This window comes from Bufo bufo, chromosome 2 (genome assembly GCF_905171765.1).
Source record: "Bufo bufo chromosome 2, aBufBuf1.1, whole genome shotgun sequence".
In the NCBI taxonomy this organism is placed as follows: domain Eukaryota; kingdom Metazoa; phylum Chordata; class Amphibia; order Anura; family Bufonidae; genus Bufo; species Bufo bufo.
The window spans coordinates 408,837,500-408,865,201 of record NC_053390.1 but is presented as its reverse complement, the minus strand read 5'-3'; the positions used below and the strand labels follow the sequence as shown (position 1 = coordinate 408,865,201).

General features: G+C 39.9%; 1 protein-coding gene across 1 annotated transcript in view; it reads right to left on the bottom strand.

The window, feature by feature from the left end:
• The window catches only part of GRIN3A (glutamate ionotropic receptor NMDA type subunit 3A), a 402,162-nt gene extending 374,810 nt beyond the window's left edge, over positions 1–27,352 (bottom strand). Inside the window, exon 1 of the mRNA XM_040417275.1 lies at positions 26,312–27,352. Coding sequence (XP_040273209.1) covers positions 26,312–27,001 — 690 coding nt within the window. The 5' untranslated portion in view covers positions 27,002–27,352. The remainder of the gene's footprint in view (positions 1–26,311) is intronic.
• Between the last annotated feature and the right edge of the window lie 350 nt (positions 27,353–27,702).

The window sequence follows — 27,702 nt, the reverse complement described above, 5'->3', positions numbered from 1 at the left end:
GTCTTGTAATATATAATTACATGCCAATGATACTCCAAGGCCATACATTTAGAATTAGTCAGGATTTCCACTGATGTAGATATTACATGAATTGGTATTTTGTAATCTACAAATCTGTCAGTTTTTAACATGGCAATGATGGAAGACACAACCACTTAATGTTAGTGCTGCATCAAATTCAAAGCCACAGTAAAAATACAATCAATAGTAAGCACAAAATTGACCATTTGAAATTGAAAAGAGCTTCTGCAGCAGCTAATGTGTGTATTATAAGGAGTAATGTACCAAACTAAAAATTATTGAGAATCATCTTAGAGTTCTACTACCTATATATATGTGATCAGCCTGTGTCATTGGTTACATTATCATAAGTGGCCGAAGAAGGAACATTCACCTGTATATACTATATTGTATACTTCATATAAAGACTTAATCTCTTTTAGTTAAAAGATACTGAAAATCTACCAAAAACAGCACATTTTTACCATTTTTATTTCTCTGCATGCTATATTAATAAAAATTCTCTTACAGTTGCATGCAATGATTACTTTACAGCTGTATTTGATTAATTACTTGCCATTGGCCGGTTTAATGAGCCAGATTCAGTGATTAATTGGAAAAACTGAGTTGGTTTTGGGTAATTTCTACATTTAGTTTTTTTGCTTTACTTCCTGATCATATAATTATACAATATCTCTAGTGTCAATGATGGAAAAAAAGTTTAAATATTAAACAGACTTTAAAGAAAACAAGTTTAATTATAGGAATGGCAAGTAACGTATTCCATGTAACTAGGGTAAAGCAATAAATAAAAAACACAGTGCCAACCTTATCACTGGCAAACTAATATTTAAGTTGAATCTCTTTTAATAATTGTTAATTATTGTATTCCATGTCATTAGTAATAATTGTTATTTCTAATTGCATATCTCAATCCTGCAACCACAACAATACAATGAATGGAAGAAAATGTAACTCGCATGATATAATTATTTTTCAGGCACATACAAAAGCATAGAATGTGAGTGTCACGCCCTGCCCTGTGGGTGTTCTGAGGAGATCTGTCATAGTTGCTGCACGTGACTCGATCTGACAGTTTGTTTCGTTGTGGGTTTGAACAGAATCACACCTCCTCCCAGGTGTTGTTCTTTAGGTAATTGGGGAGGCTATTTATTCCTCCCTCTCCCTATAGTCTTTGCGGGTTATAGTTCTACCTTGTGTGAGCTCTGGAAGTTTGGTGGATCGTCTACTCCAACACATCTCTAGATAAGTCCTTTTCCCTTTTGTGTCTGTTTTTACTAGGTCTCTAGGGTGACGCTTGCCCCTTCAGTTGTTGAAGGAGCTGGGTGCCTCTTTCCCTCTTCCCTACAGCTGAGGGTTTGGTTCAGTGTGTTATAGCCTTAGGAACGTGGGCATGTGCCTATCTACCATTGAGATATGCACATGGGCATAGCAGCTTAGGGAAAGTGTTTTAGGGATTGCTAGGAGGTGACCCCCTTTGTTCCCTAGCATTTGGGGCCTAGTCAGTTGTTTTCTTTGCTTTGCCGTGTTCTGTTTCCTTCCCTTATCTTACCTACCATGACAGTGAGCTCTTCCTGTTCACAGTCTAATTGCATTATTATAAAGAAAGCATGGGTGTCTATAGCCATACGTTAATTGCATAAGCTAGTACAGTATAGAAATGACAGATTGAGCAGCTGAGATGAATGTCTTACAAAGCTAAAAAAATAAAAAATAAATCATCTCTGCACTGGACTAATAAATACCTGGATAACCACAGCAAATAGCACCCTGAGTCATACGTGTATGTTCACTTTCAATTAAAGCTTAGTTGCCTCTATGTCAGGGTCTTTCATATGTATCAAAAGGAGATAAAAGTGTTTAGCAAACCATATGCATGGTTAAGGTGGCCATCTATAATTCCTGTCTAAATGGAATGTGGATACAAATGCAGGTCAGCAATCATTTAGTGGCTTCTACTAGTGTTGAGCGAAGCGAGTTTTGGATTATAGATCCAAAGTTGCTTCGGTCAAAACTTAATTTGAATGCTGTATGGTAACCAGTTTCCGTACAGCATTCAAATGTATGGGCTCCGCCAAGGTGAAATTCATTATCTTCAAATTTTCACGAGACTTCGGTGAAAAACTTCTGATTTTTCAATTTGAAAACAAGTTTAAAACTGGCATCCGAAGCCGACTTCGGATCGCAGTTTTAAAATTCCTCTCAAGTGGAATAATAGATGTACAAAGTTCTTCAACGAAGTCTCGCGCGACTTTGGAGATAACAAATTTCACCTCGGTGGAGCCCAGGATCTCCGTACAGCATTCAAATGAAGTTTTGACTCAATCGACTTCGGATCTATAATCCAAAGCTCGCTTTGCTCAAAACAAGTTTCTACACAATACCAGCCAATGTGGTAAATGAGTCACCTCTGTATCCCACTTACTGCAAGTAACACCATCATCAAACTCACTATAACACAGTTTTCTAGTAAGCCGAAAGCCATCTGGGCTGTCAAATTCTAAGATCCATCTTAGGGATTCCTGAATTTTTTCTTACTAATGACCTAGTCTCTGGATAGGTTATTGGTATCTGATCGGTGGGGGTCCGACACCTGAGACCCCCACCGATCAGTTGCTTTGAGTGCCACTACCTTCTTGCTGCTTACCAAGCACAGCACCGTGCATTGTATATCAGCTGTGCTTGGTATCGCAGCTCAGCCCAATTCAGTTGAATGGGGTTGAGCTGCTCCTAGGCCACGTGAATGATGACCATGACATCACTGGCTTAGGAAAAGCAGGAGTGTCACTGCCTTCTCAAACAGCTGATCGGCCAGAGTTCTGGCTGTCGGAACCTCACCAATCAGACAGTGATAACCTATTCTGAGGATAGGTCATCAGTAAAAAAAATCTCGAAAAATCTCTTTAAGTCTTGCCGTAAATGCCTGCTAGGTCTGGATCCCACCTCTGAAAATTTGACTTTGGGATATTTGGGAAAGCAGCGACCATACGCCACTTAATCTTTGTTTTTAGTTCTCCACTGGCAATCTTACATTTAAAACACCTAATTGAAAACTATATTTGGACTTTGCTTTATGAGAAATGTATATAATAATCTAAAACAAAATCTGTGGGTTCCTTGGGTATACCCTTATACCCTTGATTCCTTATACCAGGCATGCTCAACCTGCGGCCCTCCAGCTGTTGCAAAACTACAACTCCCAGCATGCCCAAACAGCCTACAGCTATCAGCCTACAGCAGGGCATTGTGGGAGTTGTAATTTTACAACAGCTGGAGGGACGCAGGTTGAGCATGCCTGCCTTATACTGAATGATATGAATATATTGCTTAGCTCAACTGCCAGTTTAAGGGAATCCAGTTAAATAGGTGTAAATATAAAAAAAAATATACAACCAGAAGAGTTTATTGTACTTGGTTTGGACTAGACATTTCAGTCGCAGTAAATAAAATATAAGAATGACGGCTGACTTCCCTGTAGTGCTAAAATGCTGAGATTTAGCTACTGTTGACACTAATTTGTTTAGCTACACATGAGAGCTGTCTCAGGTCTGCAGGTTAACCATCCAGTTCTAGGAAAGATTTAGATCATCCTTTGGTCACAATTACATGGTCAATATTTAGCACTATAATTAATCAAGTCATCCTCAACATTTAGTTAATTGCCAGAGACGCTTAAAGAAATTACTCACAGTTACGGGAATAATACAAATACTTGGCAATATATAGATTGAGCGATTGACTAGTTAATTTACAAAGCCTGGAGTGAATCCAAATGAAAAGGAGCTATGCAGGAAGCATTTATACATTTATTTCCTGCTACTTCATCAAATTCTGCATGTGTGATTCCAGTCATAGACAGATATGAAGATGTTAGATATTTCATAACTCAAAAGGAAGCCTGGTTAATTTAGGGAGGAGTTTTTGATTGGTTTGATTTCCTTTAAAGCTTCACAGTTTCTGTGCCTCTTTAGCAGGTATATCGGAAGCTCTGTATATTTGCTTCCAGATGTTTTGTATTACAGTCCAGTCTATTGGTATTGTATCAAAGTATCATGGAATCTATGGTTCTACTGCTGCCGGCATAGTAGTTGTGTTTGTTGTGGATTCGGTTTTCTGTTTGGCTTTGATTTGACTTTATTGTCTTGCCAGGTCATATTGCAGAGCAGGGTCTGTTCTGCTGCATCTTTATTTCTGCTAACTGTGACTCACCACTCTCTACCAGAATCCAATTACTATTACCCCTCTGCTCCCTGTTGGACTTTTCCTTCATCCATTACCACCTACCATCATTTAATTACTGTCACTTTGTTATGCAATTCGATTGCACTTTAAGTTCTGGAGACATCTGAGCAGACACTGTTAATACTTGGGAAAGGCGAATGCTACAGGACAAGACCAGTTCATCAGTCTTCTGAACAACATAAAGTTACAGATATAAATTAGATGGATGGTTATGAAGAGGTCGCCTTGTGGTTGGCAGATGTGCCAACACATTGTGATCAAATGGTGCGCAAACAACCTCACATTTCTATGTACAGTAAGTAGCAGAACATAGAATTACAACATAGAATAATGCATATATACTATGTTTGCATATATTTCCGTGCAAAAAAAAACAAACTGTGTGCAGCTGCATTTAATGCCTGTATCAGCCAGTTGTTTGAAGATCCAGTTCTAACAGTTTTTTGGGGGATATACAGTACAGACCAAAAGTTTGGACACACCTTCTCATTCAAAGAGTTTTCTTTATTTTCATGACTATGAAGGCATCAAAACTATGAATTAACACATGTGGAATTATATACATAACAAACAAGTGTGAAACAACTGAAAATATTTCATATTCTAGGTTCTTCAAAGTAGTCACCTTTTGCTTTGATTACTGCTTTGCACACTCTTGGCATTCTCTTGATGAGCTTCAAGAGGTAGTCCCCTGAAATGGTCTTCCAACAGTCTTGAAGGAGTTCCCAGAGATGCTTAGCACTTGTTGGCCCTTTTGCCTTCACCCAGCTCACCCCAAAACATCTCGATTGGGTTCAGGTCCAGTGACTGTGGAGGCCAGGTCATCTGGCGCAGCACCCCATCACTCTCCTTCATGGTCAAATAGCCCTTACTTTCAAAGTTTTCCCAATTTTTCGGCTGACTGACTGACCTTCATTTCTTAAAGTAATGATGGCCACTCGTTTTTCTTTACTTAGCTGCTTTTTTCTTGCCATAATACAAATTCTAACAGTCTATTCAGTAGGACTATCAGCTGTGTATCCACCTGACTTCTCCTCAACGCAACTGATGGTCCCAACCCCATTTATAAGGCAAGAAATCCCACTTATTAAACCTGACAAGGCACACCTGTGAAGTGAAAACCATTTCAGGGGACTACCTCTTGAAGCTCATCAAGAGAATGCCAAGAGTGTGCAAAGCAGTAATCAAAGCAAAAGGTGGCTACTTTGAAGAACCTAGAATATGACATATTTTCAGTTGTTTCACACTTGCTTGTTATGTATATAATTCCACATGTGTTAATTCATAGTTTTGATGCCTTCAGTGTGAATCTACAATTTTCATAGTCATGAAAATAAAGAAAACTCTTTGAATGAGAAGGTGTGTCCAAACTTTTAGTCTGTACTGTATATGAAGATAGATAGAGATAGATAGATAGATAGACAAACAGATAGATGATAGATACAGTTGTGTTCAAAATTATTCAACCCCCAATGTTGTAAAGAGTTTTAGGGAATTTAGTGTACATTTGTAATTGTGTTCAGAATGAAATCTTACAAGGACCTTTTAAAGAACCAAATGCAACTAAAATTACATCAATTGTTTTTGTAATACAGTATTAAATGTTTTTTTTGTGTTTTCTTCATTGACACAATTATTCAACCCCTTAAAGACTACCACTCTTAAGAACAGAGGTTCATTCAAGTGTTTTCCATCAGGTATTAAAAACACCTGTGGATGTCAAGGAGCAGCAATCAAGCATAATAAGCACCAATTAGAGAGATGTAAAAGGACTGTGATACTCAGCTCCTTCTAGACATTTACTGGTGTGTTTACAAACATGGTGAAGTCAAGAGAATGGTCCAGGAAGACAAGAGAAGAGGTGATTTCTCTTCACAGGAAGGGCAATGGCTATAAGAAGATTGCAAAGATGTTAAACATACCAAGAGACACCATAGGAAGCATCATTCGCAAATTCAAGGCAAAGGGCACTGTTGAAACGCTACCTGGTCGTGGCAGAAAGAAGATGCTGACTTCGACTGCTGTGCGCTACCTGAAGCGCAAAGTGGAGAAAAGTCCCCGTGTGACTGCTGAGGAACTGAAAAAAGATTTGTCAGATGTGGGTACTGAAGTTTCAGCTCAGACAATAAGGCGCACACTGCGTGATGAAGGCCTCCATGCCAGAACTCCCAGGCGCCACCCCCTTGCTGTCTCCAAAGAATAAGAAGAGCTGACTGCAGTATGCCAAAAGTCATGTGGACAAACCACAAAAGTGTTCTGTGGACTGATGAAACAAAATTAGAACTGTTTGGGCCCATGGATCAACGCTATGTTTGGAGGAGGAAGAACAAGGCCTATGAAGAAAAGAACACCTTGCCTACTGTGAAGCATGGCGGAGGGTCAATCATGCTTTGGGGCTGTTTTGCTTCTACAGGTACAGGGAAGCTTCAGCGTGTGCTAGGTACCATGAATTCTCTTCAGTACCAGGAGATATTGGATGAAAATGTGATGCAGTCCGTCACAAACCTGAGGCTTGGGAGACGTTGGACCTTTCAACAGGACAATGATTTCAAGCATACCTCCAAGTCCACTAGAGCATGGCTGCAGATTAAAGGCTGGAACATTTTGAAGTGGCCATAGCAGTCACCAGACTTAAATCCGATTGAGAACCTCTGGTGGGACTTAAAGAAAGCAGTTGCAGCGCGCAAGCCTAAAAATGTGACTGAACTGGAGGCTTTTGCCCATGAAGAATGGGCGAAGATACCCGTAGATTGCTGCAAGACACTTGTGTCAAGCTATGCTTCACGTTTAAAAGCTGTTATAACTGGAAAAGGATGTTGTACTAAGTACTAAGATTGAATGTCACTTGGGGGTTGAATAAAACTGATAATGATGTGAGCACAGAAAAGACATTTGTGGTTATTTCATTATAAATGTTATGTTATATTTGTCTGACTTACAAGTGCCTCTTTGATTTAATTGTAAACAAGATGACTGAAATGATCAAAATCAATGTCAAACTGGCCAAAACACTTAATTTCCGTGGGGGTTGAATAATTTTGAACACAACTGTATGAGATAAATAGGTGTAACGATAAATAATATCCTTCACAAAAATATATCCTTCATAAAAATATCCTTCACTGACGCTATGATGCTCAGCATTTTCCTAGTTGATGTAATAAGGTTAATTAAAGTTTTTATAATGCCTATCACATAATAATTGCAGTCATATTCTCTAGCTCATATGAAGTAAAATAGCATTTCATACACATTATTGAACAATGACTGCTAACTCACCAGTAGTACTAGAGAATATACACTGCGTGCAGAATTATTAGGCAAATGAGTATTTTGACCACATCATCCTCCTTATGCATGTTGTCTTACTCCAAGCTGTATAGGCTCGAAAGCCTACTACCAATTAAGCATATTAGGTGATGTGCATCTCTGTAATGAGAAGGGGTGTGGTCTAATGACATCAACACCCTATATTAGGTGTGCATAATTATTAGGCAACTTCCTTTCCTTTGGCAAAATGGGTCAAAAGAAGGACTTGACAGGCTCAGAAAAGTCAAAAATAGTGAGATATCTTGCAGAGGGATGCAGCACTCTTAAAATTGCAAAGCTTCTGAAGCGTGATCATCGAACAATCAAGCGTTTCATTCAAAATAGTCAACAGGGTCGCAAGAAGCGTGTGGAAAAACCAAGGCGCAAAATAACTGCCCATGAACTGAGAAAAGTCAAGCGTGCAGCTGCCAAGATGCCACTTGCCACCAGTTTGGCCATATTTCAGAGCTGCAACATCACTGGAGTGCCCAAAAGCACAAGGTGTGCAATACTCAGAGACATGGCCAAGGTAAGAAAGGCTGAAAGACGACCACCACTGAACAAGACACACAAGCTGAAACGTCAAGACTGGGCCAAGAAATATCTCAAGACTGATTTTTCTAAGGTTTTATGGACTGATGAAATGAGAGTGAGTCTTGATGGGCCAGGTGGATGGGCCCGTGGCTGGATTGGTAAAGGGCAGAGAGCTCCAGTCCGACTCAGACGCCAGCAAGGTGGAGGTGGAGTACTGGTTTGGGCTGGTATCATCAAAGATGAGCTTGTGGGGCCTTTTCGGGTTGAGGATGGAGTCAAGCTCAACTCCAGTCCTACTGCCAGTTTCTGGAAGACACCTTCTTCAAGCAGTGGTACAGGAAGAAGTCTGCATCCTTCAAGAATAACATGATTTTCATGCAGGACAATGCTCCATCACACGCGTCCAAGTACTCCACAGCGTGTCTGGCAAGAAAGGGTATAAAAGAAGAAAATCTAATGACATGGCCTCATTGTTCACCTGATCTGAACCCAATTGAGAACCTGTGGTCCATCATCAAATGTGAGATTTACAAGGAGGGAAAACAGTACACCTCTCTGAACAGTGTCTGGGAGGCTGTGGTTGCTGCTGCACGCAATGTTGATGGTGAACAGATCAAAACACTGACAGAATCCATGGATGGCAGGCTTTTGAGTGTCCTTGCAAAGAAAGGTGGCTATATTGGTCACTGATTTGTTTTTGTTTTGTTTTTGAATGTCAGAAATGTATATTTGTGAATGTTGAGATGTTATATTGGTTTCACTGGTAAAAATAAATAATTGAAATGGGTATATATTTGTTTTTTGTTAAGTTGCCTAATAATCATGCACAGTAATAGTCACCTGCACACACAGATATCCCCCTAAAATAGCTAAAACTAAAAACAAACTAAAAACTACTTCCAAAAATATTCAGCTTTGATATTAATGAGTTTTTTGGGTTCATTGAGAACATGGTTGTTGTTCAATAATAAAATTAATCCTCAAAAATACAACTTGCCTAATAATTCTGCACTCCCTGTAATATAATTTCCAATTAAAGATAACAAATAAAGATCCTCCACCAGCTTGATTTGTGTGTACAGAGAATGGTAAAAGTTCTTAAGAACAACTAATCTTGTAATTTAATTATACTAAGGTACTACTTCAAAAAGTAAAGTGCTTATTGTAATTAAATCAATGTTTAATCAATATTCATTTTGCCAGCATGAATTGACTAAATATTCTTCTATCTGTGTCTAGCTTGGTAATAAAGTACATTCTGCTAAATGTTACACCTTTACAGTAAAAAAATAAATAAAATAAGAACTGCTGCATTAAAATGCATAATTAAATAGTAGGCAAAAAACAGTGAAGGTGAACGTTTTCTACTCTCCCTAACCTCTAGGGACCGATTTATGTCATACATCTAACCTAAAAGTGAACTTGAAAAACTTAAGCAGCAAAATAATATTAAGGACTATTCACTATATTTTCTAAATGTTAGTATATTTCAGATTTGTGATTTTTGCTACAGAAATAATGAAAAAAAAGGAAACACTAAAAAAATATAATAAAACTATAAAAAGTAAAAATGATACAAAATTAAATAAGCATATATTTAATTTCATATAATACAGTGTCATTAACTTTTCAAAAAACTTTTGATATGTCATAGAGCCAAACGGTGGGGGTCTGCATTCCTATTAAGCTTGTTAAGAACTTTACTACGGCTTGGAGCCCTCTGAAGACCCCAGGCTGCCATAGCAACCCAACAGCTCCCGCAATCTTGTAGTGGGGGGCTGTTCTGTCACCAGGAGTGTCCCATCTGGTAAATACCTGCTCAGATGCCGTCGTCTCAATTGAACACAACTTCTGTGCACATCACCACGATCTTTGCTGGTTCCCTCTGCTCCTGATGTCATCAAGCAAGTGCTTGAAATCTCCTGCACCACCCTATATGCCAGCAAACAACAAATTTGATATTCCCCTTGTTGGAAATTTGGCTTGATGATGTCTGCAGTGGAGGGAGGTGGAAAGAAGGCCAAATGAAGAGGAGCGGGGCTCCATTCAAATGGCTGCGGCTAGGCAACGTTGCTGATGGGTACTGCCCCTATGCCTCTTTTTTTATAATTTGCATATCATTATGAAAATCTTTTTTAAGGGAAATAAAGATTGAGAAAAGGACACAAAAGTATGTCTAGGATAGGGCATATATGACCTACAGGACACCAGGAAAAGTTTAAAATGGAAAGAGGTGGTGACAGACTCCCTTTAAGCCCCTTAACCTTGACAATGTTAACAGATATCCTGTTTTACAGGTAAACTTAAGATTACCTACTGTACAAAATCGTGATCGTGTGAAAACTGTGACAATCACATACTAGTGCAGTTTCCTACTGTATGTATCTACTGCAACATGGGTCAGTACCCTTCTCAAATGAAACAAGGGCAAATTTTGAACACCTAGTTACTGATATTACAAAGCTAGAGAGACAACTATTGTTTTTGTAGGCCCATTATTTCTAGCAATAAACAGCAAGTTAACGGTTTGCATTCTTTATAAAGCATTGATAAATAAATCATACTCAAAAGTTGATGAATATGGCATATGAATACACAGTTTGTTGGGATTTAAGTATAGGCTGCAACAACTTCAAATTATAGGAGATGTTTATGTGCATTAATAAAAGAGCATTTTCCAAACATTTAATTCTTTTTAGATCAACCATTCCAACGATTTGCTTTTTCGTCATATATCATTTAAAATACTTGTCACATTTTATATTTTTGTCTCTGCTTTTTATTTAAGCTTGTTGCCATTCCCAGCATTTTTATTTCACCACTTTTATAATGTTTTAAATCACAAAATGCAGGCAATTCTTATTTGAAGGCTCCGCTATTAGTTTGTATGTGTGGTTGTCTTTCTGTAATCCTTTTTAGTGTCTCCTTATTTCAAAGTCAATAAAACCTTAAATAAAACATTGACTAAATTAACAACATTCGTAGTCCTAGGAAATGTAAATGTATTAAATACTGAGATTGAAACACACGCTCTAGGTAAGAATGGCTTCAGCTCTCCACAAGCTGTTCGCATGACAATTTTTATCAAGGAACAAATGGGAAACAATATTTACTAATCTTCTCTACCAAAATCATTTACAGGAAAGATGGGAGTAATGATCTGGCAAGTTTCAGAACTGGAAAAAATAATCAATTATGAATATGTGAGTATGCACATTGATCTGAATAAATACTGTATATGTCATTGTCATAGTATAGGTATGAAAATATTAGGCAGCGCCAAAAGTGTAGAATAAAAGAAACTCTGTAATACATCTTATTACAGAAAATTACCTCTTTATGCACTTATAACTTATTATCTTCACCCTGCCTTCTGACTGGATTGCTTACCTCAATTCACTACTAAAATCCATTTTGAGAGATTAGACAGATTAGCAGTTTATTGAGGGATTAGGTTACATGCTGCCCATAGTCACCTAACAAGGTGTGGGAGAAAGAGAGCAGCTTCAGAGTGAAAGAGACAGAGTGACACATAAAGAGATGCTGCTGCTAGTTGTAGTAAGCCTTCTGTCTCACTCCAGCCATGGATTCACAGCTACATTGCTTATTACTGCTGTATAATGCCCTTCATGCTGCTGCTGCTACCTCTGCGGATGTGCTACAAATAGTTAAGGGATCAGGATCTGCTCTTTTTTATAGGTGCTGTGGATGGGAGACATATTAGCAGCCAGTCTATGCTCAGTGGCTCAGAGACAACTAGCAATTAGAGACAGACCCTGGAGAAGGAAAAACTGAGGAAAGATTGAGAATAGAAGTAGGGATAAAATATGGATACTGAAGCTAAATGGGGAGTTCTTTAAGACATATCACATGAATCCTGTAGTAAGTATATACCAAAATGTATAACTTAACTCTCAGCAATAAAAGCAAACCAATATCGTTTAAAAGGGATATACTGAACATATTCTAACAAAAACAAAATGCAATTAAAACATTGAAGGCCATGGGCTCAGACTTATCTCAATAGGAAACATAACAATGAAATAAAGTTGGTCAAATTGGTCACAGAAAAAAAAATTAAACTACATAGCTGAGCAGGCTTTTGCGTGGCAGTTAGGGAATGGACATAAATGTAAAAAAAAATGGGAAAGTTGGTTGAAACACTTCCCAAGCAATCCTTAGATACACTCAAAAATATTTTCAACCGCTCACAATAATAGACTCATATGGACATGTATGAAGCCGAGGAGAACTAGACCGAGAACTAGACCGAAACTTAAGAAAAAACAGATGTTGATACTAGATTTAACGACTGTAAATTAGAGTTTCTTTTAAATAGAGACTCAGACATATTAATGAAGTTATTACTTCAGAATCAGTTATAAATCACTGCCTCACCTGCAGGTTTAATAATGTTTGTTATTTAATTTACATTAAATGTATTCTTTGAACCAAATGTAACAAATGGAATGACGATGATACAACATGTAATTTTCTTTAATATTATGTAACAACATGTAAAGTATTTTTATTCCATGTTTATACTTATAATTTATACAAAAGTATAAGTGTACTTACACTTTGAAAAACCCAATAAAAATATTTTGAAAGAAAAACAAATTAACAATCTTAACATGAGAAATACAGCTGCATCTGAGCACATTAAATACTGATAAAGCCCCTGGCCCAGATGGTATTCATCCACGGGTACTGAGGGAACTGAGATTAGTAATTGATAGACCATTGCATCTTATCTTCTTAGACTCTCTTGTAAGAAGGTCAGTGCCACAGGACTAAAGGACAGCTGATTTAAGACAGATAGAAAGGTGTTTAAAATATTTGAAGGTATTAAAAAAGAAGAACTGTTAAAGTATATAGTGGTGAATAATAAATTAATAACTGATACCCACCATGGATCCACGAAGAACTGGCCATGCCTAACCAAATTCCTGGGTTTCTATGAGGAGGTGAAAATCTGGATGTTGGTCATGTGGAATATGTGATATATCTGGATTTTGACAAATCATTTGATACTGTATCACACAAGAGCTTTGTGCTGAAACTACAAATGCAGGGACCAGGGGATAATATATGCACACGGTTAAAGAATTGTTTATGGGACAGAAAACAAACAGCCGTTGTGAATAGTACACGCAGCATTTTTTGTTCGGCCAAATCCCAGCATGTGGTCAAATCTCCACCGGATATCATTATAGAGAACAGCCTGCCACAGTTCCCTGTATCCAGCATTTCCAGATGTTACTGCAATGCCCGCAGACCCCATTGTCTATAACGGGATCTAGAGGAGGTCTGGCTGCCACCAGGCAAATATGTCGGGATTTGGCCGAACAAAGGCAGCCTGCAGGAGCTAAAAACACTAGTGTAAAAGTAGACATAGAGGTGATATCATTTACATGTACAGTATAAATAAATGTGTGGTCAAAACAAAGAACTAGGACATGATTTATTCATTTCAAGGACTTTACAAAGGACCAAGGGATTTCCATTATGTGTGAAGGAAAGATAATTTAGACATCTAAACTGGAAAGGATCCATTACAGTTAGAGTAGTCAAAGTTTGAAATGTTCTACCCCAAGAGGTAGATACTAAGTCAGCATTTAAAAAAGGGCTAGATGCTTATCTAATCATGATAATTAATCTTACAATGTTATATAATTGATCTGAGGAAGGTTGAACTTGATCAAGACAAGTCTTTTTCAAGCTATGTAACAAACTATTCAATGACCAGATATAATGTTATTGCTCATTTACAGACAACATCTTATGCTGAAAACTACAGGTATGCTTAACCCCATAAGGACCTCTGACGTACAGTACAGACCAAAAGTTTGGACACACCTTCTCATTCAAAGAGTTTTCTTTATTTTCATGACTATGAAGGCATCAAAACTATAAATTAACACATGTGGAATTATATACATAACAAACAAGTGTGAAACAACTGAAAATATGTCATATTCTAGGTTCTTCAAAGTAGCCACCTTTTGCTTGTATTACTGCTTTGCACACTCTTGGCATTCTCTTGATGAGTTTCAAGAGGTAGTTCCCTGAAATGGTCTTCCAACAGTCTTGAAGGAATTCCCAGAGATGCTTAGCACTTGTTGGCCCTTTTGCCTTCACTCTGCGGTCCAGCTCACCCCAAACCATCTCGATTGGGTTCAGGTCCGGTGACTGTGGAGGCCAGGTCATCTGGCGCAGCACCCCATCACTCTCCTTCATGGTCAAATAGCCCTTACTTTCAAAGTTTTCCCAATTTTTCGGCTGACTGACTGACCTTCATTTCTTAAAGTAATGATGGCCACTCGTTTTTCTTTACTTAGCTGCTTTTTTCTTGCCATAATACAAATTCTAACAGTCTATTCAGTAGGACTATCAGCTGTGTATCCACCTGACTTCTCCTCAACGCCACTGATGGTCCCAACCCCATTTATAAGGCAAGAAATCCCACTTATTAAACCTGACAGGGCACACCTGTGAAGTGAAAACCATTTCAGGGGACTACCTCTTGAAGCTCATCAAGAGAATGCCAAGAGTGTGCAAAGCAGTAATCAAAGCAAAAGGTGGCTACTTTGAAGAACCTAGAATATGACATATTTTCAGTTGTTTCACACTTGTTTGTTATGTATATAATTCCACATGTGTTAATTCATAGTTTTGATGCCTTCAGTGTGAATCTACAATTTTCATAGTCATGAAAATAAAGAAAACTCTTTGAATAAGAAGGTGTGTCCAAACTTTTGGTCTGTACTGTATATGTACGTCAGAAGTCCAGTCCCTAAACATGGCGCCCGCTCACACGTGCAGCGGGCACCATAGCCGCTGGGTTTCTGCTATTTTAAATAGCAGAGACCCGCGGCACATGTATGCGATCAGCCATGATTTTACACTTCAGATACCGTGGTCAAATGTGACCACGTCATCTGATCAGTCCGGAAGCAGAAGTCTAATGATTGCCACTTATTGTCACCAAAGGTGATTTAAATATGTAAAAAAAAAAAAGTAAAACTATGTTTTTACAAATATAAAAAAGAAAGTTCAAATCACCCCCCTTTCTTTAAAATAAAAATACTTAACAAAAAATAAATAAACATCATGGGCTTTGCCGTGCGCGAAAATGCCCATACAATTAAAATATAACAATATGAATAGCATACAGCAAATGGCATAATGAGAAAAAAAAAAGCCAATTTGCCATTTTTTGTCACTTCAACTACCCAATAATTGTATTATAAAAAGTGATCAAAAAGTCTCACGCACTTCAAATTTATAGGGGTCAGAATATGGTTATAAAATTTTATTAAATTTTTTTCCTCAAAGGTTTACTTTAATTTTTTTGTATTAAAATGCAAGAAAAATTATACAAGTGTGGTATCGTTGTAACCGTACTGACTTGGAGAATGAAAATAACAGGTCAATTTTACCACATAGTGTACAGTGTAAAAAAAGAAACAAAAAAAAAAAACCTTTATCAGAATTGCGTTTTTTCCCAATTCTACCTCATTTGGAATTTTTTTCCGCTTCCTACTACATGGCGTAAATTGTTCCATTAGAAAGTACAACTTGTCCCGCCAAAAATATGCCCACATAAGGCTATGTGAATGGAAAAATAAAAAAGTTAGGACTATGGGAAGACGGGGAGTGAAAAACGAAAACGCAAAAATTGAATATCTCAGGGTCCTCAAGGGGCTAAATTCTAGCTGTGTAACTGTTATTTGAGCTCCAGTGTTGGACTTCCATTCAGTAATTGGGAAACAGCTGAATTTGAGACTGGATGTGAATGGATAATGCAGCAACTATTTAAAAAGAAACTTCTGCCGTCTCCATAAAGAAGAGAATGGCTACATATAATATTATGGGTCAACACGGTCCATTGTTAACAGCTATTTTTTCATGGATGCCTTTCTCAAAAACAGCCGGCTTGCACTGTACGGGGGCCGTCTGGCCAAATAAATTGCCATTCTCTGTGGTCCCTTTGTGTGATACCAGCAGATGGACTTGAATCCTGTGCTGGATCGTGAATTTCTGTGTATGTAAACATTTTCTCAATATATGGTAACCATAGGGCCAGAAAAGGGACCAATAAGGCATAATATTTTTTGGGGTATACCATCATTTTAGATTTCATGAAGCAGACACTGGTCAAAAGCAGCTACTTGAAAAAATGCCCAAACTATAATTAGTTTGAAAATAACTATTCCTCTGTGATCAGTCAATGAATTTAATTAATATTTTATCACATATAATCTTTCTGAGCTTGAAACCTTATTTGATATCGACTTCCTCCCTTACCTTGGAGCGGTTAGATGGTGACCTATTCATTACTACACTGATGTGCATTGATGGATATTACATTTTGCAATCACACAGCATCCTTCCACCAGCTCCCAATTATTCAAATGATAGCTTACAAATTATTATCAGATTATCACAGCCCAACACCACTTTTATCTAAAATGATGAGGTAGACATTGGAAGTCCCCTCTAACAAATATCTAATTCTAAGAAAAATGACAAGAGCTAGAGTTCTTATTATGTTCACAAATCTAGCTGGAAAAAAAAAGTGAAAAAAACAAGTAGCAAATGTTTTCCCCTTCTACAGAGACCTTTGTGTGCACAGAAATCAGAGACATAGGTCGGCTTTTATATTCTAACTAGTTGTTTGCTGCACATACTATGGTTCATCTGAAAGGAGTTTCTTCTCACACTCTTTGAAGCATTTCTACTATTTCTTTTAAAATGTATTAAAGAAGAGGCACAGTGTTATACGAATCAATAATCACAAGGTCACTCAGCATGTTACACACGGGGAACATGAAGAGACATACGGAGGCAGCAGACCAGGGCTGAGCTAGTCAATGGTTTGACAAAGCCACCAGTTAAAATAATTGAAATACCTAGATAAAAGAATGAAACCCTTAAAGAGTCAAATGATAAATACAGTCTAAAGGAAATCTGTGCTAAAGTGGTCATGTCCTAACATCTGATCATATTTTACTAAAATTAGAATTTTGTATATGTGCATTTGTTCTTCATATTGGCAATCCTTAAAGAAAATAAATTCTAGAAAAATCATAAAGAACACAGTAATGACAGTAATATAAATGCAGATTTGACAACTTACTAATATTTTTAAAAGGGAATTAGTTCCATAAACGAGACCCTTTTCTATATGTCCTAATAGGGCTTATGGACTTCATAGTGGGGGTACCCATCCAGAAACAATTCCTGAGCGGAAAGCTATTCGCGGAGAGCTGTCCTTGCTTTGGGCTGTCTGCCATTTAGGACAAATATCTGAGCAGACATGGTTAAAGAAGTTAGACACATGGCGACCAGTTTTAAAAAGGGGCTGTCTTTACGACACACCTGTTTATCACAGAATTTAGGTGTTTCATTCAGTCCTATTGCTACAGGTGCATAAAATCCAGCCCCTCTGCCGTTACAAACGCTTGTGAAAGAATAGCTCATTCTAAAGGATTACTGCTTTTATTAATCTGCTTCTGAGGAAGGGGGGTATTGTTTGAAGGAGCCCACGAAACACATTGAGCCACATATTACTTGAATAAAGAGATTGACCAGAAACCGATGAGGAGTGTGCTGCCTTGAATCTCTACCATACTACGTGCGATCCTGGCCAGGGGGTTCATTGTCTCAGGTGTCTTGAGCTTATCCTGTTGACAACCCCACAGCAAAGTGAGTGGATACTTATTGTGACGGACTGAACTGTCACTGGGGCTGCTGGAGAAGCCTTAGTACTAGCTTCCTTCCTACGGACTATGGACCCAGAACTATGGAGACTGCCCCTCAGATCTCTTGCTGGGCTACAAGAAACTATTAACTCTGCACTGAGACTCCCAAGGAATGTGTTAGTTTATTTGTCTCTTTGTTCTATTGTGTTAGTGATGGGATAAAGATAGCTGACTTTAGAAGTAGCCAACTCCGGTGTAGAGGAGTAGATCACCCTCTGATACACTCAGGAGATAATCCCATGGCATGTGTCTCCTCTCTCCCTATTCTTTTATTAAGACTCTGGGGATATCTGTTTGCATGCTGTTCATGTTTGATTACGTTATCCCCTTGTGTTGGTTAATTGTATCACATGTGAGTGTTTTCTGCCTGTAACTGCAATGTGATTGGTTTATGTAAAAACTGTCTCAGTCATCCACAAGGTCATCATGGGAGTGTCCCTTGCTGGAAGACCTTCATAAAAGGCTGACATGTAGCCCCATTAAAGTGTCCTGTTCTACCCTTCATGAAGTCTGGGCTCATGTTTGGGGGATTGGAGAACTACACTCTCGGGATTGCTATAATCATTATACTCTCCAGAGTATAATCCCTAGCTCTTGTAAGAGCTGTTTCTGTTTTGTTCTCTGAACTAAGGAGAGGTTCACCCACTGGAAGCTGGAGCCCAGCCTTGGGTTCAGGGTGGGTGGAATACAGCGAAACCCCAAACCAAGCAGCGGCGGTTCGTGGGGTTTGCGGTGGTTATGGTGTCGAGTGCGGTGCTGGTCCTTGGTTAGCACTAGGAGCATCGTTCGATGGAGGCACCCAGGGGTGGCAGGCGATCCGTCATACTTATCTTATTCTTTTATCTTCATTTGTTCCTTATATATACCATCGCAGCAAAGGGACTATTTGTGGATCCCATTGATTCATCCCACTTCTTTTATTTGTCTTTCATTTTACTTTGGTTTTATTAATATATTCATAATTACCTTATCTTTTTATAGACCATTTCACATTGGTCGGGCTACTACTCATTACTTGAGATCTTACTAGAACTATTACCGAATTGACATCTAATTTTATGACTAATAGTTACACCGGGAGTGGCGGTACCTTTTTACACCCACCTCTTTCTTTGTCTCTGAAACGGATAGTGGTTAAACGTCTGGTGAAGTGGTTTACTACTACTCCACCATTGTTCTGTGCTCTCCATATCAGTCATTCTAAAGAGCTAACTGAATTCCAGCGTGGAACTGCAATAGGAAATTACCACTGTAACAAATCAGTTCGTGAAATGTCTTCCCTTCTAGATACAGTATTCCATTATCAACTGTGAGTGGTATAATTGCAAACTGTTTAGGAACCACAGTAACTCATTAACGAAGAGGCAGACTACATAAAGTTAGAAAGTGTGGTCACCGATTGCTGAGGAACATAGGGGGCCATTTACAAACATATATACGCCACTTTTGTGGCATATATCTGGCGCAGATTCTGTTGCACACCATGTTGCGGCAGAATCTGTGACTTCTTCCCCGCTCACGCCAGGTCTAAAAAAAGGGGCATGGTGAGGGACTGGAAGGGCCAGCAAGCCAATCTCATTTATCATTTTCTACATCTGGTTTAGGCATAGAAAATGGTCTAAATGTAAGATAGCAAAGGAGCTGGTCTACATTTAGAATCGGTGGTGGATATGTCGAAGTTATGTAGAGGCCTGCGCCTCTACATAACTACGGCGATCCACTGCCAGTGCAGGGGCTTAATAAATGTGCCCCCTAGTGTATAAAAGTCGACAACATTCTGCTGACTCCATAACTGCATTATTTCAAACCTCCTCTGGCATTAACATCAGCACAACAATATTCAGCATAAAAGACATTTTATATAATTGTATGCTTCCAACTTTGTGGAAAAAGTTTGGGGAAGGCCATTTTCTGTTCCAGCATGACTGAGCCCAGTGCACAAAGCAAGCTCCATAAAGGCATGGTTGGGTGAGTTTGGTGTGGAAGAATTTGACTGGCCCGCACAGAGCCCTGACCTCAATCCCACTGAATGCCTTTGGAATGAACTACAACAGAGATTGCACTCCAGGCCTTCTTGTCCAACATCTGAACTCTCAAATTCTCTTCTGGATGAATTGGCAAAATTTCCCCCAAACACACTTCAAAATCTTGTAGAAAGCCTGCCCACAAGAGTGGAAGATGCTTTAGTTGCAAAGGAGAGATTAACTCCATATTAATACCTTTAGGTTGGCATAAAAGCTACTGAAGGTGTGATGTGTAGGTGTCCCAAGACTTTTGTCCACATAGTGTGGAAGCTTCTGTCCTTGCTCGGTTAATTGAAGCAGCGGCAGGCAGGACATTTTCAGGGCCGTGTTAAATGTCTGGCCATGTCAATCTTGCTGCAGATGAGCGTGTCTACACATGTGGGGACAGCTCCCCACAGGTGAAGAAGTCCTGCTTCCACTTATACATGAACAAGGTGAAGAAGCACCCACCTGTCACAAGATTGACAAGATAGGACATTGAGCCCGGCCCTGACAATTTCCTGCCTGCGCCTCTGAGCCGATTAGCAGAGCAAGGGCAGCATTTCTTCTTCAGAGCATGACTGCACAGATGCCGCTACCCAGAAGCTTCTGCCCTTAAAGTGGAAGCTTCTGCCCCTACTCAGCTAATTGGAGCAGCGGTGCAGGCAGGAAATTATCGGGGCCAGGTTAACTGTCCTGCCCTGTCAATCTTGCTGCAGGTAGGCGCTTCTACACATGTGGGGACAACTTCCCACAGGTGAAGAAGTCCAGCTATCTGCCATATGTGGCCTTGTGCACACAATTCTACCTGATATCTGTGTTGTTTGATCCACACTAGCAGTCTATGAGCTCAAACTGTACATCTGTGTGGGTTAAATTTTTCACTGAACCTTAATTTACATGAGGCGGGAGAGAATACACCTTGTAGAGTCACAACAGATGTAATAACTATAGGTCCATAACGTGGACTCATAAAGACATTGCTGTGTGTATGGGGCCTATCGGCCCATGTTTTCGCTCATGAGCTGCCCAAGAGGTCAAGAGAATTTAAATTCCACGCAGTCTCCTTTTACTATTAGAATCACTCCTCCATGTAAAAAAAGAAAAGCTATAAAAAGTATAAATTAGGTCATTGCTACAGTACTCATTCTGCTTAAAGTATTTGTTCATGCTATACTAATAAGAGGTAAGTACCTAGCTGAAATATATTGTTTTATATGCCCACCATATATTGTTTTATATATATAGGGAGGTTTTACAAGCACTGAAGTGTTGGTCATTCAATGGAATTGATTAACACTATGAAACCGAAAAAAACAAAAAACTTTGTTCTTTTCTTGCAGTGGGTTTTTGTTTGATAGTTTAGGCAATTCAGGATTAGCTTCCTGGCAGAGCACTATATGTGCGATATAATGGCATTTCCCGGGCATATTGTTCAGATCCAGAGAACACACTGTGCATATCAGTTTTTTTTATGGTTATGGAAAAATGAAATAAAAGCAGATGCATAAATCATTTCCCTCCTTATTTTCTTCCTGGTGTGACATAAATTGTAACCTGTTTTCAAACTTTTTGTGTACTCTTTTTTTAAATTGTGATCTGCATTTGTTGTTGTTTTTTTTTGTTTTTGTTTTTTTTATCAGCCCTTATTTTTTAGAGTTTGGCAGCAGTCTGGAGAAAAGGATATATTAGATCTATTCATTTTCTAACATCCATTCTCCAAGCTTGTCATTTCTCATCAAGTTTGAGTCCAATTTTACAATATCATTTTTCTTCTTGTGTGAAATTCTTGCCCTTTTCTGTTCGCATCGATGAAGAATCCACTATTATCATCCCATATAAATCTACAACTATTATGTGTTTTTTATATTTATTTCAATAAAATGATTAAAAAAACTGAGAAAATGTAGCTCAAAGTACCAAATAATAAATATTTTATTATATTTCAATATGTCAAAACATGATTAAAAGTACATACATGTGATGCCGGGGGACAAGATGGATGGGAGCCGGGGAAGGAGAAGAAAGAGCACCACCCTGGGAGAACACATAGGTCAAAAATACATAAATATGGAGGTAATAGGGAAGTACTCGGTTCAATGACCAGCCCATGAACCAAATACATATAGGAATGTAAGGTGAGTAAAGGGTCAGCTGGAAGACCAACCACGCAAATGAGACATGGTATGTTGAGCAAAAAGCTACACAAGCAAAAGCTGGAAAATAAACAACATACCGAAATAAATAAAGACCAGGTGTAATGATAAAACACCAAAGTCAAGAGATCGTGGAGGTAAGGCTGCAACCAAGACTCACCAAAAGAGGACCATGTGTGGGACAACCCAGGATGGCGCTACCCCAACGCGCGTTTCGGCGTGCCTTCATCAGGGGGCACCGGGGGCATCACATGTATGTACTTTTAATCATGTTTTGACATATTGAAATATAATAAAATATTTATTATACTCGGGAGTTTTTTCGCCATTATACTCGGGAGCTTGTACCGAGTTACTTCCTACGGGTGCCCTCTGTGGTTACATTGGGTGGGCACTGTCCTTCTCTCTTGGGAAACCTGGGGTCCCCCCCCCCCCTTTTCCCAATAAAATGATTTGTAGAAACAAGTCTTCTAAAGCTACTATAAAAATTATAATGGAATGGATTGGCACCCGAATCGAATAATAAGGTCCATTCAGCCATATCAGACCCAAAACTAATTTTTACAAATTTGCTCCTCTCTAGTAGATATCTTTCCCTGCCCTTGTCAGTGAAAGTTGCCCTCAGATAAATCCCTGTACCGTATGGGCATGTGAGCCAGGAGCTTGTATGAGGGACCTTTCTGGTTCCACAGACTCATTTGGTTATGAAAGAGCACTTGGATTGTGAGTGCCCATTACCACAGCAGGGCATCCGCATCAGTGGCTGTATAGAAGAGTGCCAGAAAACACTACAAGGACTCATTCAGAAGACCGTATTCGTTTTTGCGGTCCACAAATGGCGGATCCGCAAAACACGGATACCGGCATTTTACAGAGAGGCCATCCCTATGATAAAAAGGTCTATTCTTATCCACAACTGTGGACAAGAATAGGACACGTTCTATCTTTTTTGTGGGGCCAGGGAACGGAAGTACGGATGCGGATTGCACGCTGTGTGCTGTCCGCATCTTTTGCGGCCCTATTGAAATGAATGGGTCTGCATGGGTTCTGCAAAATTGCGGGACAGATGTGGACACTATTATACGGTCGTGCAAATGGGCCCTAAGTAGAAGATGTCTTATGTTGCACATATCAAGGGAATCTCATTGGAAGTTCAATAATTGTTGTAGGAATCGAAAAGGGAAAGAAGATAAGCACAAAGAAGATCCAGATACATAAAACACATACATACCATTAAGGGCTCGTTCACATCAGCACTATTATTTTCCACTCTTTTTCTACATTATAGGAGCAGAAAAAGGGACATAATGGAAGTACAGGATTCGGCACATAACTGACACGGATGGAACTTAACAGATCCTACTGACTATAATGGAATCCATTTGGTTTCCGTTCTTTGCATGCAGAACTTTTCCGATATTTTTGACAATTTCTGTGATGGAGGCTCCAGATGGAACCTCCAACGCAGATGTGAACATAGCTTGAGAAAACTGATGTCCCAAACAGAACATTGTGTTCCAAATAATTACATTCTGAATAAAAACTATTAACGGGGCTGTCTGAGATTAGGAAACAAGGTCACCTATTATTTTCAGAAACTGTAGCACTTGTCTATGTGATGAGGCTGGTGTGGAAGGATTGTCCAAGTCTTTAGGGTTTGTTCTATTTCCTTATTTTACTAAACAAAATATCAAGGGAAAAAAACAGAACGGGATTGACTGCTTTAGGCTACGTTGCCTGCCGGATCCAGAAATCCATGTGCAAACGGAGATCCGTCTGATAAATGCATTGAAATACTGGATCCGTCTCTGCGGTGTCATCCGGAAAAACTGATCCGGTATTTTTTTTTAAACATTTTTAAAGGTCTGCGCAAGCGCAGACAAGAAATCCGTCAAATCTGTCAAAGCGGAAATTTCCTGAACACTTGGTACCGGATCAGGCATTAATACATTTCAATGGAAATTAATGCCGGATCCGGCAAGTGTTCTGGAATTTTGGCCGGAGAAAATACCACAGCATGCTGCGGTATTTTTTCTGGCCAAATACCGTAAAAGTGACTGAACTAAAGACATCCTGATGCATACTGAGCGGATTGCTTTCCATTCAGAATGTATTAGGACAAAATTGAAGCGTTTTTTTTTCTTCCGGTATTGAGCATAGAGGCTCAATACCGGAAAAAAAAAAAACTCAATACCGGAAAACTTTAACGCTAGTGTGAAAGTACCCTTAGATGTATTTTATCCAATGGGTAGGAAACGGGACTATATACAAGTTACTAATATAGTCTTAAGTCTTCTGCTCCAATGTCTTACTTTGTTAAGAGCTACTACCATGTCAGGCAAAGCACTCTCGCTAACCACCTGGACCTCTCATCTCGAAATGGCCGCTGAAGGAGGGTCATGTGACCCTAGTTTCCCAGTGTTCTTCAGTTGCTGATGGATGACTCTGTGGGACTTGAGAATGTTTTACCTGAGATGGTGGCAGCAAGACATCTGTGCAGAACTTTTAATAGGAATATATTAGCAACTTGCATATAGTCATGTTTCCTACACATAGGTTAAAATAAACTTATAGGGACCTACCTCCGTAAAAAATGAAATTAAACTTTATAAAATCTGAGTAGTTTGGATGTTGAGTTGATATTGGTGCTTTACAAAAATTTGCTGTATACCCCCAACCACAGTATGGCAACCAACTGGCTCAGATAAGCATATGAAAGGTGCCTGTGATACCATACAGACTCTATCAAATGAGTCGAAAGGGCAGGAGTTGGCCGTCAATACCTCATACTTCTAAGAGCTCTGTGAGAAGCCACATGTACTGTAAATATATTCACTATTTATGCCCCATTCTCCAGATCACCACTTCACACATCTCATCAATATCCTTATTTAAAGGGGTCCGTCTTAGCCATAACTGACCCTCAAGCTCCGCAAAGATTGGAACAACTGTAGCATCTGCCATACAAGCAACATTAGATTTTTTTGAGCTATGTAAAATTAATACAATGGCTCTCATTAATACTGCATCATAACTCCGATGACAGGGGTCTGCTTCCACTTGTGGGTTTTCTGAGAGCCCATTATGCTGGGATGATGGAAAGCACAATGCATCTCCTACGTTACACTATTGGCACCTGTTTTCCCAACCACTTTCCTTAAGCATCACGCATCTGGTTTGTGGAGAAGAATGGAAGCGCACGCTGTAGATAAAACTTAATTAGCCATCACCAGCCAGATGAAATCAATTCCTCCAGCATCGTATAAAACCCTTCTGGACAAGTGCTGGGAAATAAGCTGATTTATCAGGGACTCTTCATAAACTTTTCTCTATAAAACCTCACTAAGCAAGCAAATGACATCAGATGATTTGATATCGTTAACAATTTAATGGCAGGACTAATTTCATCCACCAAACCTATGGGAATGTGTTGGGAAAGGTCTACAGAGAAATCCTCTAATACTTGCTACAGAGAGCTATCTATCTACTGTGTGTGTGTGTGTGTGTGTGTGTGTGTGTGTGTGTATATATATATATATTATATATATATACTGTGTGTGTGTGTATGTATATTATATATATATACTGTGTGAGGAAGAGCCTGTCTATATATATATATATATTATTTATTTATTTTAAGTAAACTTTAGATCATTATGGACAATAATGTCACCAATACATAAATGACATAGCTTAAAAAAAAAAAAAAGAAATGTAAAAGAGATATCTAGATATAGCAATAAAAGGCTCACAAGCCACAGTAATCAGCATAGGACATGATGCCAGATGCAAAACAGAAGACGGATAGTGTTACATCTGGCGTCATGTCCTGGTAGAGCAGACACAGCATGTAAAATGCATGGAGCTGTATGTGGCTCCAGAACATTGCTCAGAAAGATGTGGTGTCTATAGAAAGAAGCAATATTTGACAGCTTTACCAATACCTGTAAGGACTTATAGGTGGAGGTAAGGTCCAGTAATGTCTACCTGGCTCAGTAAACACTGCACAGGTATGTAAAGAGCTGTAGGTATGCATGAAGATGGCTGTACTGCTAGCACAAAGACTAGCAAAGTACAGAATAGTAATAATAATCTACTCTAAACCTAACACAAAGACCTTCACATATCTTCAGTTCTATCACCAGTTCCTAACCTAGTGCTGACACCCAAGGGAGCTGTCCCTGGTGCTGAAGAGCTCTCCACTTTGCAGAGTTAGGACAAGTCGTCTACCACCCAGGAGTGAAGGCTATCTTCTAGAGTAGGAACCCACTTCTCTTACCTCGGTTTTCCTTGTGAACTCACTCTTCACAATACTGACCACTGGGATCTGTAATATTGAGGATATAAACTCCAATTCCAAAATCTCTCCTTTATTCTGAGGGAAGGCGATGATGGAAGTGACCCCCTGGACCACCACCGTGTGGCATACACTCTGAAGGAAGGAGACCGGGTCGCTACTCCAGGATGAGCTGGAGGATGGCAGCATGGGCAGGTCCCCCAGGCCAGCTTCTATGGCCATCACCACTTCCAAGGACAGGTTATATGGTAGCAGGCCTGGCACCCTGTTGAGGTTCTCCACTGCCAGGAGTAGCGCCTCCCTGGGAAAGAGCAGCTCCTCTCCACCTCTGTGGCCCATGGAACTCCTTGGACCATGGCTGGACTTTCTGTCTAAAGTGGGGGCACCCAGTTCCCTCAGCCGCTCCATGCCTTCAGCCTCCTCCGCATCTTGGTCACCACCTGCACCCATCTTCTGGAGCCCGCTCTCATTCTCAGGCCAAGTGCGGGCGTATTGAGCTGTAATGCCCCGGGTTCTCCAGGGCTGGAGCTGGACAGCCCCGATCCGAACTGTGTGCCCAATTCTCTTGAGGATCTGGCAGGGCTGAGGGTGTGAGGAAGAGACTGGCACCCTGGCTAGAACCAGGGCACAGGGGATGCCCAGCACCAGGCACCACCAACTCAACCTCCTCATAACTGGCAGCCAAGAAGGGGAGCAGTGGCAGCTGTGGAGGAGCAGTGGCGGGCGGGTGTGTGATCAGGCATCCAGCCCCATCCTACTGGAAAGTTCTCAGCTGCAGAGCAGAGCCCAGTGCCTAGAGGAGACTCTCCACAGTCCATCACATCGCGGGGAGCCCATCTCCAGCCCTGGAAACTTCTTCCCACCACAAAAGTCGCAGCAGACGAGACATATATACAAGGATCACATGTGCAAGAAACTCTCCTTCTTCAAAGGCATCTTCACACGCAACTGTCCCCCCAGTACCAGCACCAGCCTCCTCCAGAAAGTGCTCCTCTCGGATCTCGTGTAGATAGCCGATCCTCCCGCACGCAGGAAAACTTCCACGACGCCTGGAGGTTCAGGAGCTATGCCGAACCGTCGCTTGGCTGCGCTAACATACCACCAAAGCGCCTGAGACTAGCCGCACTGCTCCGCCGTGTACACAGCGCGCAGGCCTCTGGGATATGTAGTCCGTGCAGAGCCGCCAGCAGGCTGCCCGAGCGCCGAGCGGACTGCCTTTCCCACAATGCCGCTCGCCACCCTCTCCGCCCTTCATCCTGCTGCAGTAATGAGCTGAGTTTTCAAATAGCTGAGGCTGCGCTGGAGTGTCAGTCCAGGACAAAGTCCTTACTGCTACACGTACTGCGCTGGGGTGTCAGTGCAGAACACAGTCC